This window comes from Zophobas morio, unplaced genomic scaffold, assembly GCF_036711695.1.
Source record: "Zophobas morio isolate AGI-343-1 ecotype UQ-CSIRO unplaced genomic scaffold, CSIRO_AGI_Zmor_V1 ptg000420l, whole genome shotgun sequence".
NCBI lineage: Eukaryota > Metazoa > Arthropoda > Insecta > Coleoptera > Tenebrionidae > Zophobas > Zophobas morio.
In genome coordinates this window covers 124,415-142,478 of record NW_026972524.1, presented here as the reverse complement: position 1 = coordinate 142,478, position 18,064 = coordinate 124,415, and the positions used below count along the sequence as shown (strand labels likewise).

Below are 18,064 nucleotides of genomic sequence, written 5' to 3'. Positions count from 1 at the left end.
CTTTTTTTCGAAATTTTTCTTAGTGGTAAGACTTTGTTAAAGAAGTTTGTAGTCCCCAACATGCACCAGTATTAAACTATTCTTTAACAGAATTTAATACTTGTTCAAAAACAATTAAGTAATTTAATATCTTTAAAAGTCTTTACAATGAAAAAGATTTTTTCGTAGGTAACTTAACATAAATAATCTTTTAAGGTATTTTTCTGATAAAATATATCTTTAATTTTTCAATGATCTCTTAAGCTCCTGAGTTGTTATAACGTTTTTGGCCACGTAAATGTTTTCTAAAAATTCTTTCAAACAATTTAAAAAAAACTCGTTTAAAGCTATTACTTTTTCTAAAAGTCAATAAATAAATGTTACTAAAAAGTTTATATACAAGTAAAAAATTAAAATATATAAATTTAGTTACAACACTTTACAAATATATCTGAATAAAGGTTTATACAATAATATGTAAACCATTAAATATAATTATAATTATATAGAAAAAGAAACAATCTAGTTATACAGTAACAAAAATAAAATAACTTTTGTATATATAAAAATTTACTTTTACTATATAAATAAAAAAAAGGACATATTTTTTAACTTGATAAAAATTATTAAAGATAGCAGTTAAAAAAATTACTTCAAATGTACAAAAACTGCTATTTATAATTTTTTTTTCCTTAAAAAATTTAAAAAAAATAAAGTAACGAAAAATTTTTTAACATTTCTAAAAACAAAGTTACTTTTATTATATATAAAAAAGAAACTTAAAAACTTTAAAAACCTCAGCAATTTATAATATTTTTTACTGTTTATAAAAATTATTAATAGAGAATGAAAATAGAATCATAATTACTTCCACTTTTTAAAATATAAAAAAACGGCTCCAAAATATTTTTTTAAATATTACATGAACGAAAAAATCTAAAAGTTTTTATAATAATTTTTTATTATAATTTATATAAATTACTTAAAAAATTAGTAAAAACTGAATTTATACCATTTTTTTTTTAATATACGAAAATGGCTCTTAAAATATTTTCCTTTAAAAATTACAAAAATGACAAAACTAGAAAGTTTTTATAATAATAATAACTTTTTATATAAAAAGATTTAGATTTATTATCTATTTATAAATATAAAAAAGCAGCTCTCAAAATTTCAATAACACAAATAATTACTGTTCATAAAAAATATTAACTGCTTCAGTAAATAAGTTTTTTAATTTATTTATAATTTAATATAAAAAAAACAGCTCTTGATATATTTTTTTAGTTTAACAATTTATAAAACATAAATTATTCTTCTCCAAATCCTTCAGTTTCCTCGATGGCGAAAAAAAGTTTCCTTTTAAGTTCTTCATAACTTTTATATTCCGGAATAGAAAGGCGGTTAAAGCTTATTATAGTACATTATAAAAATTTATATTAATAAAATAGTAGTAATATATAATAATAAATAATTTAATAGATATAAAAAATTATTTCCTATTTTATAAACATTTTGCATAAATATAATAAAGTAAAATAGATTAATAAACTCGTAGTAAAATATAATCATAATTAATTCAATAAGAAAAATTATTCTCTATACTTTACAAACTTTTTGTATAATAATAAGAAAGTATATTAAAATAATAAATTCGTAGAGAAAATAATGAAGACTACTATAATGAATTAATATAAACAATAGTTATTTTCTACATATTAAAAACTTTGTATTATTTTAATAAGGTAAAGAAAATTATAAAAACGTGGAAATAATAATAAATAATAAAATAAATAAATATGCAAAAGATTATATTCTAAATTTTACCATTTTTCCGTATTTAAGGAAAAGAAGTAAATAAATTCACAATATATATATAATATAGAAATAATAAAAAATATATTTTTTTAAAGTATCATAAAGTGTTAATTATTATATTATATGATGACCTATACGTAATTATAATAAATTAATAAAATTTAAAAAGTTTTTATTATAATATAGTTTAATTACTTAAATACTATTATAATTATTAAAAAGTCAAAAAAAAATTATTTACTTTATAAATTTTGCAGCTTTTCTAATATAATAATTATAAAAGTTTTAAAAATTTACGAACTTTTTAAAAAAACAATAATAAACGTAAATACAAAAATTAATAAATTTTTAATACTATATACATTATAATAATTAATTATTAAAATTTAAAGTACGCTGAACAAGAAAAATCTTAGATTTTTTTTAATTATATTAATACTACTACAAATATATATTACAAATGAATAAATGATTCATTATAAATTTACTGTTCACTAAAAAGTTTAATAATATTAATATTTTCATTTACCATGTGTGGCTTTGGGGAAGGTCAGTGTCACCAGGGATTTTTTCAAGGCAAAATAACTGAGGGCCACTGGACCCCTGAAGTCCACGAAAGCCACCGACTGGTACACGGCTGGTGCCTAAATTTGGTTATAATAATAAAAATTATTTTTTTGTGAATGAAAAAAAAATAGATAACAATATTGATAATGATGACATTAATAAATAAATATAGAAATAATTACAATAATAAATAAATAATAATAATATTATTAGTAAAATAATGATCACCGTGATTATAGTGATAATAATATATTTAATAAGAAAAATAATTAAACTGATTGAAAATGAAAAGTTAATAAATATTAAAGTGTAACAACAAGTTTTATACTATAAAAATAAAATAATAGATTGATAACATTTTATAAATATATATAAGATTAGTTTTACTTAAATAAAAATTATATTAACAATGATATATATATAAATAATAATAATTATAATAACAATTGTATTATATAATAAAATTAGTTAAATAATAATAAAAGAAAATAATAGTAATTTATAATAAAAATTATAATAATAATTATACTAAAAAAATTAGTTTTTTAGTAATATAAAAATAATTAATAATATCAGTTATAGTAGTAATTATTGCTAAATTATAATAAATAAAATAATTAATAATAATAATTAGACATACACAATTTAGTTTAAGAATAACTATAATAAAAAAAAATAGTTGATAAATATTATAAGTTACGAAATTACTTTTATAGTAATAATAACAAAATAATTAATAATAGTTGAACTAAAAATTAGTTTAAAAATAATATTAAACAATAAAAGTAATTGTATATAGAGAATAAAGTTTTTTGAAAATTTTATTTTTTTAGTAATAATAGAATAAATAATAATAACTATACAATATATATAAGCAATTTAATGATATAAACAAATAATTAAATAATTAATGATAGTAAAATAACATTAATACTAATAAAAAATTTGTTTTAAATAATAAAAAGTAAAAATATTATAATACCAATAAAAGTGAAATAAAATTTATAATAAAATAATATTATAAATAATTATAACAAACCTGTAATAAATTGTAACAGTCTTGCACGATGCTGAGTATCCATCTCACGCACAAACTTAAATGTAAAAAAAATGCTTATAAAATATATGTAATAAATATAGAAAAGAGTTCTAATAATAATTATTAAGAAAAAGTTAAATATAGTATAAATACTAATAGTAAAATAAATATCAATAAAAACAAAAAATGTAATAATAAAAAAAAATGCCTCAAAAAATAATAAAAATTGATATATCCAATAAGTTTTATAATTTTTTATTATTATATTTAAAACATTTTATTCGCCTTAAAAAAATATAAAAAAATTCATAAAAAATATTTATTTATAAACAGCCAAAAAGTTTTATAATTTTTTTTATTTTCTAAAACATTTTATTCAATTTAAAAAAAAATATATATATATGTAATTCTAAATTCATTAAATATAAATTTACCAAAAAGTTACTAAATCGCCACTTTCAAGTAAAAAACCTACCAATAATAAATACCGCCAATGTTTTATTAAAAATTCTAAATTGCAAGAATTTTTATGAAACCTCCATTTATTATGTATTAAAACGTCGTAAAAAATCATGAACTCTTTTATTAAAAGGCCCCCAACATAAAATTATAATTAGAAAATAAAAAATTTAAATTTTATTAAATATAAACTTAAAAAAAAAGTCAGTAATATTAAAATTCATTAAATATATAAACTCTACACGTCATTATTTTTTTTTACTTAACAAATAAAAACTGGCACCAATAAAACCAATACTTTTATGTATTTCGCTACATAATGTATTAACAACGGTTCCACAAAAATTATATACATTTATCTATTACTAAATTTAACTCAATAATTAATGAGGTGGCACCAACTTAAATAATCATTAAAATGCATGAACTATAAGCAAACTAATAATACTTTTTAAAGTTAGCAGATTTATTATCAGACATACACTTATAAAGAAGAAATACTTAGTAATAACCAGAAGTAGCGGCAGTGGCAGTTTATGGTAAAACAATAAAAACATGAAAATGCATACAAAACTTTTCGATAAAATTAAAATAAAATCAAAAATTCTACCACATACATATATAATCCGGAGCTAAAAAAAATTATAGGACTACAATCACCACAATAAAAAAGGCGGATAAATAAATTTTTTAAAAAATACCGCAAAAAAATATAATAAAAATATACTTCACTATTATTTAAAAAATAAATCCAACAAAGATTGTATGATATTCTTTTAAATAACCAATTCAATAAAAAGCGAGCCAAATTAAAAAAAACATTAAAAAATAGAAAATTTATATAAAAAATTCGTTTATAATATAAATTATGGCGCCAGTTATTAAAAAAAATCATTAAAATAACAAACGTCATAAAAAAATTAGGAACTATTATAAAAAAGAGACAGTAAAAATTATGGACTTTATACAAATAATCCTAACAGTTATAATAAGTGCGCCAATTGATAGAAACATTAAACATTTCAATAAAGAGCGCCAAAAAGAATTAAGGTATATAAGGTGCTTCCAACAAAGATACCTCCCAGAACCACTTGACTTGTGGAGAGTCCTCATTAAAATTCTTATAAACGCTGTTTTTTTTCCAATCATCCACTGATATCTCCACAATGCCGCAAATCAGCAATTCCAGTTCCTTTTCGTCAAACATTGAGATATACTCATGAGGGACAAAATCGTGGAAGCCCTTCAAAAAAGCTTCTGTCTGCAGCTTAACAGAGTCGTATATTCGCCATTGAACAATGAGTCTAAATCATCCATACAATTGCAGCTAACGTTATTAAGCTTAACATAGTATATACTCTGCATAAAGATGTTTATTCTCATCCGTTACTTCGACGGACGAACCGTTGGGGATTAGCTCGTGGGTTTTCAGCTCACCAAAAACTTTATAATCAATTGTAAAATATAAGCCCATTTCCAAGTCATCAATATCATTATCTCTACATAATAAGTAATAAATAATTAATAAATAATAAAAATATATAAACATAAAAAATATTACAGAATCCAACGCAAACTTTTATAATGAACGGGATCAATATGTTCAAGATCAGCAACAGTTAAAGGCTTGCCGAGTATAATTTTATAAAAAGGTAAAGTAAAACTGCAAGAGATGATTTTATTGTGAAAAAGCGCCAAGCCAATAACTTTTCCAACAAATGTAAAATACTATAATAATAATAATCATAGTAAGTAAAAAAAAAGAAAATAAAAAATTATATATATTTAGCATTCTTAACACTAAAAATGCTAATAAAATAGTGAAAAAGTGAAAAATATATTATAAAAATATAAATATTTTCGGTACGTGAATATGTTCAGGGTTAATCCCAGACTGCGGATTGATCACAATATTTGTGTGGCTATCATTGGAGTACTTAAAAAGAGCATAATTGGGATTGGTGAATTCTAAGGAGAGCAAATGAAACCATTCGCTGATTATATAAAAATAATTAAACTACATAAAAAATAGTGAAGCGAAAAAAAACCGGCTAACACCGCCATAGTCGAGCCCCTCTTCGCCAAGAAACTTAATAAGAAGACTGAACTTATAATATGACGAATCAAACTTTGTAAGAACTTCAAAAGAACTTTGAAAAACAGCATTTCGGTTAAAAAACAAAACAATTTCCCCCTAAAAAAATAAGGAAAAAATAATCAGGCTCGTAAGTATATAAAAAGAATTATATTTCCCCCTCTAAAAAAAATAAATCGCAATAAATAAAAAAAACTTGTGTTTTTCTTAAAAAAGAGAATAAAAAAAATAAAGGCTTGCAAGTATATAAAAAAGGAATGACAGTTCCTCCTTAATAAAAGTAATAAAGAAAAAAAAAATGGCAAGTAAATATAAAAATAACTTTTAAACCTTTAAAAAAAAGATAAAAAGAAACAAAGCGCCAATGAACAATCAAAAAGATTTATAATTAAAAGATAACAATAATAAACATATCATAAATAAATAATATCAAGATTAAACTTTCTCCCTTTAAACAATAATACCGCAAGTCAAAAAAGAATTATATTTCCTTGAACAGTAATATTAATGATAATAAACAAATCAGACAAATAATAAAATATAAACTTAGAGTAACTGGTAGAGGGCTCAGCTTGCTCCTTAGCGCAGTCACTTTTTGTTGGAAATCACGTTCATATTTAGGAATTTCTGGACAACTCTCCGGAAGATAGCTCAAACGGGGGTCTAAATAGTATAACATTTTTAAAAATAATTATCAACCAATAATAACTTTGCATTACCCTGATAGGATGTGATTCGTCTATTATGATCAATAAAAAAAACTCGCCCGTCCGGAGTTACGGATTGGGTCCATCCAGGTGGTAACGCGCGTCGAAGGCTGATAATATATAAGTTAATACAATAATATATAATATAATAAAAATAAAATAGTAGAAGTACGTAGAGGAGTTGGGATGCACCCACTGGGTAGTACGAGTATTGTGATTGACATAATATGGATGCCCATGGGGTGTGTGGCGCAATTCTGTTAAGTTTATAACCAAAAAATACACAGAATTTCAGGGTTTATAATGAAAAGTTATTACCCCAACCAGAAGGAAGAGACTCTTCAGATGAAGGAAGAAGTTCTTCTCTGTTGGTTTGGGGGGCTACAGTTCCTCCGGGTCTGGATTAACATAACTATATGGCATCCGATAAACTAAATAAGCAACAAAAAATATACCGGGTCCAAGTTGTTCGTTTAGAATTGTGGTCTATATAGTAAAGGCGTCCGGAAGGGGTCCGTCTTTCCTCCCAACTGTACATAATAATAATAAAAAAAGTCAATATTTTTTTTATAAAGTTTTGAAAATTTTTAAACTTTTTAAATAATTTAGTTGTTTGTTGATTAAAATTCTTTTATAATATTTTATAAATAGTCCTTAGAAAATTAATAATATAATTATTATCATTTTCTATAACTTTATTTCTAACTAATTATTAGTTAAAATAATAAAAAAAAGAACCCGGGAGGGAGTGGTCTACTGGTCACACTATTACTTGGTTCAACCGTGCGGTTATTATTTGGTTGATGAACTTTAAAAAGAGTTTCATTAGATTGCGACAAGGATGGTGTTGCTATAGGGGAATCCGAACTTAAGCGTAAGTTGGAAACAAGATGTTTAATCTCGTAAAAATAAAAAATGAAAAATGAGAAAATCTAAAAACTCTGGGAAGTTGAAAAAATCAATATGATTTCAGTAAAAAAGTAGTGAAAACTTTTATGTTTTTATAGAAAATAATAATTTCTTTATGATATATAGTTATTAAAAATTATAATAAAATTCTGTAAAAATTATGATCTAAAAACTCTAAAATGCTAAAAAGTAAATCTCCTAATGATTACATAATAAAAATAATATAAACTTTTAGAGTTAAATAATAATAAATTCTTTATAATAAATATTTTAATTAAAATATTTATTAAAAATTGATTATAAAATTCTGTAAAAGTTAATAAATAAATTAATTAATACTAAAAAAAATAAAATATAATTTAAGTACTTCAGGAAAAGGTTCCCACGAAGTAGTTTTTGTGTGGTGGTTTATATAATAAATACGGCCACGCGGATCTAATTTAAATTCATAACTTTTACACAAAATTATAAAAGCAAAAATTTAAAAAAAAGGAAAAAAAATATAAAACACAACCCAGGAGGAAACCCCGGTGAAGATCGCATTGTGGGATTGGTGATAAACATTTCGGAAGCTTAAAAAATTGTAAACGAGCTAAAAAAAACAATCATTGAAAATTTTTTTTTGGCAACCAGAAGTGAGAGTTGGTGTCGGTGAGCGAGAGTCAACAACCTCCGAATTAAATTTTTTCAAACACTATACCAAAAAATTAATTAAAAAAAAAATCGTAAACTGAAAATTAATAATTACCGTAACTTTTACTTTCAACTGAAACTTTTCATTGTTAGAACTAACAACTTTGTCTGTTTTATATTTAAAATATTTATTAACGCGTTCAACAAAATCAAAGGAATTTAATATTTTAATTAATATAAAATTTAAAATTTTTACAAATCTATTAAAATTTTCACAATTTAGTTACATTTTCCATGAGTGTTGTTTGGCAGTGGACCTGAGGCTACTACAGTACTAGAAAGATAGCTTCCTTCATAAATATTAAAATTGATCGCTTCAGATTCAGATCCAACTCTTTTATGAAAATAGTGTTCAAAAAAAAGGTTAAGAAAAAAAAATTTTATTGTATAAGAAAAATTATTTACAGCATAAAAGTTTCGTTCCAGTGTCCTTTATATTTCGACTTGGTCCGAATTGATTTATGTCTAGAGTTAATTTCGACGGAATAATAGCCATTCCGTGGGAGACCAACGATCTTTTTAACTAAAGAAAAAAACTTACAAAAAGAGGCTTTATATAAATTTAAACTTTGAACAAATCTACAAATTTTATTATTAAAACAAGTGCCTCAAAATATAACCAGAAGAGCAAATAAAAGTGCGTATCAAATATTTATAAAAATTTAAAGGTAAAATAAGAATTTTAATAATGAGAATAAGAACAATAAACCTTTTATAAAAAATACATCGCCCTGCAACCGGTAACGAGCGAGTACATCAAGGTACTCTATAAAAATTTATAAAATACAGTAGACCTTAAATATCCTATAAAAACTTTCTGTATGTAAAAAACCTAAAACTAATAAATTGAGAACAACCTCTAGGACTCATTAATTCGTTGTTTAAAATATTTTTACTAACGTGCCTCAACGTTCCCAACCACAACTTCTATAGAAAGAAACAAAAGTATTCAGGAACATCGCTCACATGCTTTACCTTTTATTTGGTAAATAAAGTCTCCAATAAAATACAATTTTGACAACTCCACCTGTAAAAAAATTTAGTTCTTAGCGTTTATCCCATTTTTATGATGCTAACCTTATGCGGAATTATCTTTATTTTTTTTTATATATTTACAGACTTTAAATTGAGTTATATAAAAAAAAACATAACAGTCTATTTATATTAAAAGTTGTCATCAAGATTTGTAACATGTTTAATTTCTTTATCATTTAAGTTATTAAAAAAAGAGTGTTAGTTTTTTTTATAGCTAATACCCCGATACATATTTTTCACAAAAAAATTAGTATGTAGCTTAAACACATTGAACTTTTCTAACTAAATATCTAGACCATTTAACTTTTTTTTACTTTGGGACCGGCCTATAGTCCATTTGGGAATTTATACGTTACACGTAAGCTGAACAAATTAAGTTTAGTTTATATATATTAACAACTTCCTCGGAAAGTGGACGCTTTAAAATTAGTATTTACTGTTTTAATAGTTATTTGAAGAAATAATAAAGGCATTTTTTACGCTAACATAATTAAAATTAGAAACAAGGAAAAATGTTTAATTTATTTAAATAATAAATAAAGTAAAAAAAATTTTTTTTTATGTTTAGTGCATTTTATAAACTTCCTAACATTCTAACAGAGGGTTTACTTATACATTTTGGAAACCGGTAAAAGCGGTTTATAAACTATACGCTATTATGTCATGAGAGCGACCGCCTTGCTTAATAAAAATAGGCCAGGGAATTCACTCTATAAGTATAACGTTCTTTAATTAAAGGCTCCGTAAACAAATTAATAAACATCAAAGCACTATTAAATTACAAATAAGATGGTGAGCAATAATGATATACATTTAAAAGTTTTTTTAACTCCGAAGCTGCAGTTGGATAAAAAAGCATTTCACGATTATTGTTGATAGATTATTTAAAAAATTCATATAGGACACGATTAAGTAAAACTTTAAAAAAAAAAATTTAACTATTTCTGGTTCTAGATAGAGAGTAAAAACTTGAAATACTCAAGCTCTCAGGTAGGTTAAGTTGCCTACGAAGTACGTTAAATTGCTTTTAAAATACATGTACTTGCGTTGGAAATTAGACCCCAAATTAGCCTAAGTTAATACCCTAGAGTGTACCACATAAGACAGCTTAATTGCTAAATTTATATTTTGGTTGGGGACGCTGCAGGAGTTAATGCAGCGTGAAAAAAAATACCTCTCGCTAGCGAGGTTAGTTCAGTTTTTGCAACCTTTCAATATATTGTTAAAACCTACTCGAGGAGAACGGCGGGTGCAGAGCAACTATGGTTAAGCAAAGGAACCCAACCTACCATATAAAGTTTTCCTCTAATGGGCAGGTCAAGAGCCCGTCATTGCAGCATATAAGTCCCTTAGCAAGTTTTAAAGATTTCTTATTCCAACGCTCTAGTATAAAGTTATTTAACTGTTTTAAGCAGAAACTTTCAACTTGAAGCCCGGCTCAGACGTACACGAAGAAGACCAGAATATTAGAAGAGTGTTAAGTATCGCCGTCTCATTCTAATAGACTAAACGTTACCAATTTTTCAAAATATGTAATTGAGAACATCCCCGAAATTTTCTTATATTTTATGTATAAAAGCAATACAAACCTAAATTTAAGCCACCCGCTATTTTTATTTCTTTGATTTATACTATTACATTGGAGGGGCAGCTTTTTTTTTTTTTTTTTTTCAAAAATAAATACGTGTTCTACTATGTCAGACTGAGAGGCTACTGCGTCGTGGAACGTCTTTGTCTAAAGTTAAACTGAACTTCACTCTTGGACCGGATGGCATTACCTAAGTAGCGTGAAACCGATATATCGTTTTGCTTTTGTAAACTTGAAATTTTTTTTATCTCAGCATCTTTACGTTGAAATAAAGGATAATAACCACCAAACTTTAAATACAATTACAAAAAATACATCCTACACACAACCATCTATATAACTTAAAAAAATCAACAATTTTAAACACAAGACTAACCTAATTATTTACACAGCTAAGCATAGTTTAAAATAAAACGCAATTTCAACTAACAATAATAATTCCTGTAAATATTTTTTTAAAAGTGTCCAATCACAAAGTAGAATTTTTCTCGACAGAAATGCTTAGTGTCAATTATAAAAAAATCTTTTTTAGTATAGATACAAGTTGTACGAAAAAGATAAAAAATTTGTTTTCCAGTATTTTGAAATATAAAATATGCGCTATTCTGCTTAATAGAGCGAATGCCAAGGTTTTGTTTTCTCTTGCATTTATTTTCCTTCTTTTCTGTTAGTTATAGCATTGCTACTGATATATTATTATTATATATAAAACTTGTATATATCATTAGTTGAAGCCAAGTTTTACAAATTATAATTTTCAAGTCAGTAAAATGCTTGATATCAGCGATTTCAAGGCTTAAATAACAAGTATTGACAGATAGCAAGGGTTAGTGCATGTTAAGATTTTTCTTTTACAGTTCAATATTTTTTATAGGAATGCACACATTTAGCTAAGCTTTCGGTGTTAAAAATTCTATCTGGTTTTTTACTTAAGTTTGAAAGACTAAAATAGGATAAACAAAAAGTTAAATAATATAAGGGAAACTCTGTAGAACAACTTAACTAAAGAATATACTAGCAAATTTAAAGTATCACTAGGTACTTCATTACTATCAATAAACTTTATAGTTACCCAAAGATGGAGTGCGTAATGGTGTAAAATTTTATTGGTGAATGTGTAGTGAGTGCATGTAATTTAGTGAAAGCTAGGTTTGTGTACATAAACTAATAAACGGCACAGCTTAAAAAATTTTTTTTTCTCTCGTTTAGAAGCATCGATTGGCCTGTTAAAATTAATAAAAAATATAGTATTGAACCTGTTCTGAATACTTTTATCATACTTTGTTTATAAAATGAGATAGTGGTAGTGCACAAACATAAAACATAATGAACAACTTATTGTAGAGGTGTCACGCAAAATTTGTATTTCCTAACTTCAGAAGCGCTCTAAAAAAGGAAATCCCTAATTAAAAACTTACGATTAAGAAAGATTGTGGAAAACTAAATTGTATATAAAGCTTCCCTTGCGCCGGCGTGTAATATATAATTTAGAGTATTCTCCTTTTAAATATAGTGTTATATTAAGTAATTAAGGCTGCCACTATAACGCTTGCCGTAATAAGCAAAAGATAACGCCTCAAGCCCCTCATTACTAGGATTGTAAGAAGTCTTGGTTAAAACTTTAATTTCTTGCAGATCAAAAAATTGAAACCACTGCGAACCTCAAGCATAACTTGTGTTATAAAACTTTCTTAACAAAATTTACTCACCTTACTACTACAGTGATTAAAAAAGTTTTGAGCTACAATACACAAAAGCATATACGTAAATGCCGAGCATATAATTAAATAGCAATTTGCTCGGTTCGTATAAGTGCCAAGCAAATTTTTTCAAGAGCAAATCGCTAATTCGTGTATTTATTTATACGGAAATCTTTCAATTCTACACTTACTTTTTATAATATGTTTTTTTTTAATAAATTGATTGAATTGAGAATATAGTTTTAAATTACGAACCGCAAAAACTTTTATATTAATGCCAAGCAGAATAATTTAAAAAAAAAGATTTCTGTAAATTAGTGCAACTCACTTTTTTATGTATTTTTTATACTAAATTAACTTCTAGTCACTCTGCTAAATAGTAAATCATTAACTTTTTTTCAGCTTTAGCACAAATTACCAAGCAGAATCGCTATTCCAATTCCTCGCATGAACATTGTCTTAAAAAAATTGAACTTCCTAAAAATAATAAAAAAACGCGGTAACAAATTATTTTCTCATCACAAACTTTATTAATACACTCGAAAAGAGTACACCACTCAAGTAGAATCGGACGTGCGATTATATAACGGCAGCGTTACTTCTCTAAAACGAAAAGATTTAATATTGCATGAAAAGACTTAATATTGCATATAAAAATATATACGCAGCAGAATCGGGGCGCTCCCACTGAGTAACGCGCGTAATATAATTGGCGTAATAAAGGCGACCGTCCGGAGTGTAGCGCGTTTCTAGATGATTATTATATAAATAAAAAATATTTAAGTTCAAAGTTCATAAAAAGTTGGCAACCCCAGCCAAAAGGAAGAGGCTCTTCAGTGAAAGGAGGAAGTTCCTCTCTACTTATTTGAGGATCTGCTCCTAAGAAGTTTATAACATTAGGTGTATAAAAAAAAACTTTTTAAGTTATAATATAAAAAAAATATGCTCTCAGTAGAAGTACGAAGAGGTTCCTCTGCGCTTGTCTGACTGGCTGTTTAGAATTTTTTTTATTATATAGAAAAAAGTAATGCAAAAGAAACTTTTTTTATTAATATTTATTTTATTAATATTTATTATATAAAATATAAAGTATATTAATATTAATAAACTTTTATGTATAAAAAGTATACCTCTCGCAGGAATAAGGGACTCTTCAGTTAAAGGTTCCTTTTTGCCAGTTTGAAAGGGAGTTTCTAAAAAGTTTATAAAATATAAATATAAATAATATACTTTCTAATAAGAATATTTTAAGTTTATTTGATATTAAAATATATAATATAATTTACAAAAAAAGAAAAATATAACTACTAATAAAATTAAAAAAAATAAAAATATAATAAAATATAATTAAAAAATTTAAATAAAAAATTTGACATAATAATAAAAGTAAAAAATAATAAACTTTTACTATAAAATAAATTAATTGAAAAGATTAGAGATCTATTAAAAATGATTTTTCTTAACCACGTGCATAAGTAAGAGGCTCTTCTCGTCTTTGAGGAGAAGTTTCTAATAAGTTTATAGTAAAATAACATAAAAAATAATTATATATATATAACAGAAAAGTACCACGTGCATAAGTAAGAGGCTCTTCTCGTCTTTGAGAAGAAGTTTCTAATAAGTTTATAGTAAAATAACATAAAAAATACTTATATATATATAACAGAAAAGTACCACGTGCATAAGTGAGGGGCTCTTCTTTGCTTAAAGGAACCGTTTCTAGGAAGTTTAGAGTAAAATCACATATAAAAAGCTCCGGCGTATATAATGATAAAAGTACCCCAAACAGGATAAGGAGTACCCATTGTAGAGCGAGTATAGTCTTCTCTATTGGCTTGAGGAACTTCTTCTTAATGAGTTTCATAATAAATAATATGTACTATAGTCCCAAGTTTTCAAGGAAAAGTTACCCCAAACAGGAGTAGGCACGCCAGCAAGATAGCGAGGAAGTTCTTCTCTGCAGGTTGAGGATATTACAGCGCCTTCTGGTCTGAAGTAACATAATATTTCGCATCCGATAAACTAAATAGGAAGAAAAAAGATACCGGGTCCAAGTTGTTCGTTTAGAATTGTGGTCTATATAGTAAGGGCGCCCGGAAGGAGCTCGCCTTTCTTCCCAACTGTACAAATAAGTAAAATATTTTATTACTACATAACTTTATTTTTTTAAATTATTAAAAATAATATTCCTCGTTACTACCAAAAAGCGGATAATTTTAATATAAAAAACTTTTATATACCACTAGTTTTGCAAATGTGTAAAACTAAATAAAAATTCTTAAAACTGCACGGATATGAAAAATATATAAAATATTACAAAATATAAAACTTTTTTTTAGCAAATTTATAATTTAAAAAAAAAAACCCAGGAGGGAGTGAATGAGCAAATTGATTATTATAAGGTAAGACTGTGGAACTACGGGTTGATTGGAAAGCTTGATTATAAGACCCGCTGCGATTGGGTAATGGTAAGGAGTCTGAGCTTATAAACAAGTTTGAAACGGCCTGTTTTATCTCGTGAAAAAAAAATTTATTAGTAAATAAATAAAGTTACAAGAAATTATCTATAAATATATAAAAAATTAAAACTTTCATTTATAATAAAAATAATTAAAAATTCTTCATGTTCAAGATTTCTAAAATATTTAAAAATAATAGTAATAAAAATAATAATAAAAATTTTTTAAAAATTGTTTTTTTAATAAATTAGTAAATTATAAAGTGTAAGACTTTAAGAAAATATTTTAAAAAAACTTTTACGATTACACAATAATTATTGGATTATAATTAAAAAAACAAAAAAAGTTCTAATTAAGATAAATTAATACTAGATTAAAAAATATCAAATTAATGATATGAATTTCAAATGGAAATACTTAAATAAAATTAGTAATAATAAATAATATTATAAGTAAATGATATTTTAAGTACTTCAGGAAAAGGCTCCCACGAGGTGGTTTGCGCGTGATGGTTTATATAATAAATACGGCCGTTCGATGCTATTTTATATTCGTAACTTTTATACAAAATTAAAAATTAAAATTTATAAAAAAAAATAGAAATCAGTTAAAACTTAATAAAAATTGGAAAGTGAAATTTATAAATATGAATAAAAGAAATCGATTAAAACTTAATAAAAATAAAAAAATTAGATAAGTGAAAAATTTATAATATAAATGAAAATTAGTAAAAAAAAAAGTAGAATTAAAAAATCAGTTAAAACATATAAAATTAAAATTATTATTAATAATAATAAAAAATAAAACAGTTAAATCTTCATAAAGTAGAAAATTAAAATTTTATAATAAAAAAATAAAATAAAAAAAATTTAAAACTTTAAAAAATAAAATTAATAAAAAATATTAAAAAACAGTTAAAATTTATATTAATTTTTGCAAAGTTCAACTATAAATTTGTAAAATAAATTTAACAAAATAAAATAATTTTTCATAATTTATTTAAAAACTTTAAAATTTAATATAAAAAGTATAAAACTACATAATAAAAATAATAAAACAACTAAATTTTTATAATTATAAGTTATTTTAAAAATAAAAAAAAAGAAATATTTTGATTAGAAAACATTAAATAACAATAAAAATTAAAAATAAAAGTCTACGAATTTTTGTTAAAAAAAGGAAAAGTACAACTTTATATACTTTAAATATACAAAAGCACCATAATTTATTCGAAATATCAAAATATAAAATTTTATAATATAATAATTAAAAGTATAAAATTATAAGAAAAAATAATTTTAAAAAAGATGAAATTAATATTTCATATAAAAATAAAAATAAAAAATTAATTTAAATATCATGTAGAAAATAAAAAAAGGTACCCAAGGGGAAATCCCGGTGAAGATTTCGTAATTAAATTTACTTTAGGAGATTCACACGCTTAGCAGAAGTAAACTAAAAAAGTGTATAAAATCTAATTTATAAAATTAAAATCTTACGAATAGTGGAAAGAGAGCGGGAGGGAACGGTGGAAGGAGAAATGCTTTTCAATAACTAAAGATAAAAAAACAAACATTAAATTTATATTAAAAACAAAAAAAAATTTAGGTACCGTGACTTTCACTTTTATTTGAAGATCAGGATTCAATGTGTTTAAAGTTTTGACTTTTTTATTTATATAAAAAAAGTAAGAAAACAATTAATTATAGCCTTAATTAAAAAAATTATTTTTAAAATTATAATTATAAAAATTGTGTAAGACAAATATCAATAAATCATAAAATAAATAAAATTATCGGAAAAAAATAAAAATATCGTAAGTATAAATATGTTATTATTATATAAAAATTTAAATAATTGATAAAAAAATTGCATAAATAAAAAATAATAATAAACTTTTTATATTAGATGTTAAATTATAAAATCTAAACCATAAAGATTTCCAAAAAACTTATTTCAATACTATTATAATTGAAAAATTATCTTTAATTAAAGTAAATTTATAATAAAAAAAAACTTTATTTAAATTAAAATAGTAAAAAATTTAATTCACAAACGTAAAAAACAGTAATCTTTAATAAAAAAATACAATTTCAAAGAGAGTAAAAATAGTAAATTTATGTAAATATTATATAATAGAATAATAACTATTAAAGTAAATTACTATAAAATTAAATTCGTTTAAATAATAAAAATTAATCTAATTATAAAATTAGATTTATAAAAGTAATTATAAAAAAAACGTTTTCCATTCGTGTCATCTGGGAGCCGCCCTGAAGCAATTAAGGTACTAACAAAAGATTTTTCTTCGTATAAAAAAAAGCTCAATGCAGAAGTTTCTGGCGAAACTCTTAATTATATTAATTTTAACAAAAAAAATCAACTTAATAATTTAAAAGTATATATCTTACAGCATAAAAGTTTCATTCCAGCATCCCTTAAAAGTAGATTTCGTTCTAACTAACTTATTATTAAACTTGATTTCAAGAAAATAAGTGGTTTTATGAGGCAGTCCTACAATCTTTTCAACTAAAAAAAAAGTCAGTAATTAAAAAAATCAATATATTAACTTTTATATAATAAATAAAAAATAAATTAAATTATATTAAAATAACAAGAAGTATAAGATAAAAACAGTTAACCTTTAACAAAGTACACGTGGCCTTCTCTTCTGCAACGAGTTATAACATCCTCTACATACTCTATAAAAAAAAGAAAAAAAAAAAATTAAATGTTAATATAAAACTAATATTTAATAAATTGAATGATATAATTATCGAACAAACCTTAAACAAATAAAAATATAAAATAACCTAAGTAAACAGGTTACTAAATTTAATATAATTATCAATGTAACTAAATAGTAACAAAATTTATTATAAAAAAGAAATAATTAAATAGTAAAAGAAGCAGTTAAACAAACAAACCTCTAATTAACAAAAATATAATATTATTTCATAAAAACAGGATTAATTTAGCATGAAAAAAAAAGCTGCTAACCCTTTGCGCAAGCCAT

At 23.6% G+C, this 18,064-nt stretch overlaps 2 protein-coding genes across 2 annotated transcripts; both read right to left on the bottom strand.

Moving 5' to 3' along the window:
* Window positions 1–1,289: 1,289 nt before the first annotated feature.
* LOC135120790 (NEDD4-like E3 ubiquitin-protein ligase WWP1) lies at window positions 1,290–9,191 on the bottom strand. The gene is made up of 22 exons (XM_064045121.1): window positions 9,124–9,191; window positions 8,976–9,032; window positions 8,672–8,789; window positions 8,494–8,600; window positions 8,322–8,374; window positions 8,204–8,267; window positions 8,088–8,145; window positions 7,941–8,025; window positions 7,403–7,563; window positions 7,120–7,194; window positions 6,983–7,062; window positions 6,837–6,921; window positions 6,677–6,774; window positions 6,514–6,620; window positions 5,911–6,056; window positions 5,730–5,856; window positions 5,424–5,590; window positions 5,221–5,361; window positions 4,941–5,166; window positions 3,404–3,458; window positions 2,327–2,441; window positions 1,290–1,389 (listed from the first exon to the last, which is right to left on the bottom strand). Exons 1-22 carry the CDS (start codon window positions 9,134–9,136, stop codon window positions 1,290–1,292), a joined length of 2,238 nt encoding a protein of 745 aa, XP_063901191.1. The 5' UTR covers window positions 9,137–9,191.
* Window positions 9,192–13,106: 3,915 nt separating this feature from the next.
* Window positions 13,107–18,064, bottom strand: LOC135120787 (E3 ubiquitin-protein ligase Su(dx)-like). The gene is made up of 20 exons (XM_064045119.1): window positions 18,049–18,064; window positions 17,691–17,750; window positions 17,460–17,577; window positions 17,292–17,398; window positions 16,661–16,713; window positions 16,548–16,602; window positions 16,431–16,488; window positions 15,521–15,605; window positions 14,955–15,103; window positions 14,635–14,709; window positions 14,500–14,579; window positions 14,370–14,438; window positions 14,264–14,308; window positions 14,159–14,203; window positions 14,054–14,098; window positions 13,720–13,782; window positions 13,551–13,580; window positions 13,400–13,468; window positions 13,254–13,338; window positions 13,107–13,192 (listed from the first exon to the last, which is right to left on the bottom strand). Exons 1-20 carry the CDS (start codon window positions 18,062–18,064, stop codon window positions 13,147–13,149), a joined length of 1,353 nt encoding a protein of 450 aa, XP_063901189.1. The 3' UTR covers window positions 13,107–13,146.

Excerpts from the sequence above, each read along its gene's own strand:
- LOC135120790 (XM_064045121.1), bottom strand. Across the intron at positions 8,790-8,975 it reads CGATGTATTTTTTATAAAAG|TTAAAAAGATCGTTGGTCTC; the intron begins GTTTATTGTTCT and ends TTTTTTCTTTAG. Across the intron at positions 8,026-8,087 it reads TCACCGGGGTTTCCTCCTGG|TTATGAATTTAAATTAGATC; the intron begins GTTGTGTTTTAT and ends TTTGTGTAAAAG.
- LOC135120787 (XM_064045119.1), bottom strand. Across the intron at positions 15,104-15,520 it reads CGTGGGAGCCTTTTCCTGAA|ATAAAACAGGCCGTTTCAAA; the intron begins GTACTTAAAATA and ends TTTTTTCACGAG. Across the intron at positions 13,469-13,550 it reads AAGCGCAGAGGAACCTCTTC|GAGCAGATCCTCAAATAAGT; the intron begins GTACTTCTACTG and ends TAAACTTCTTAG.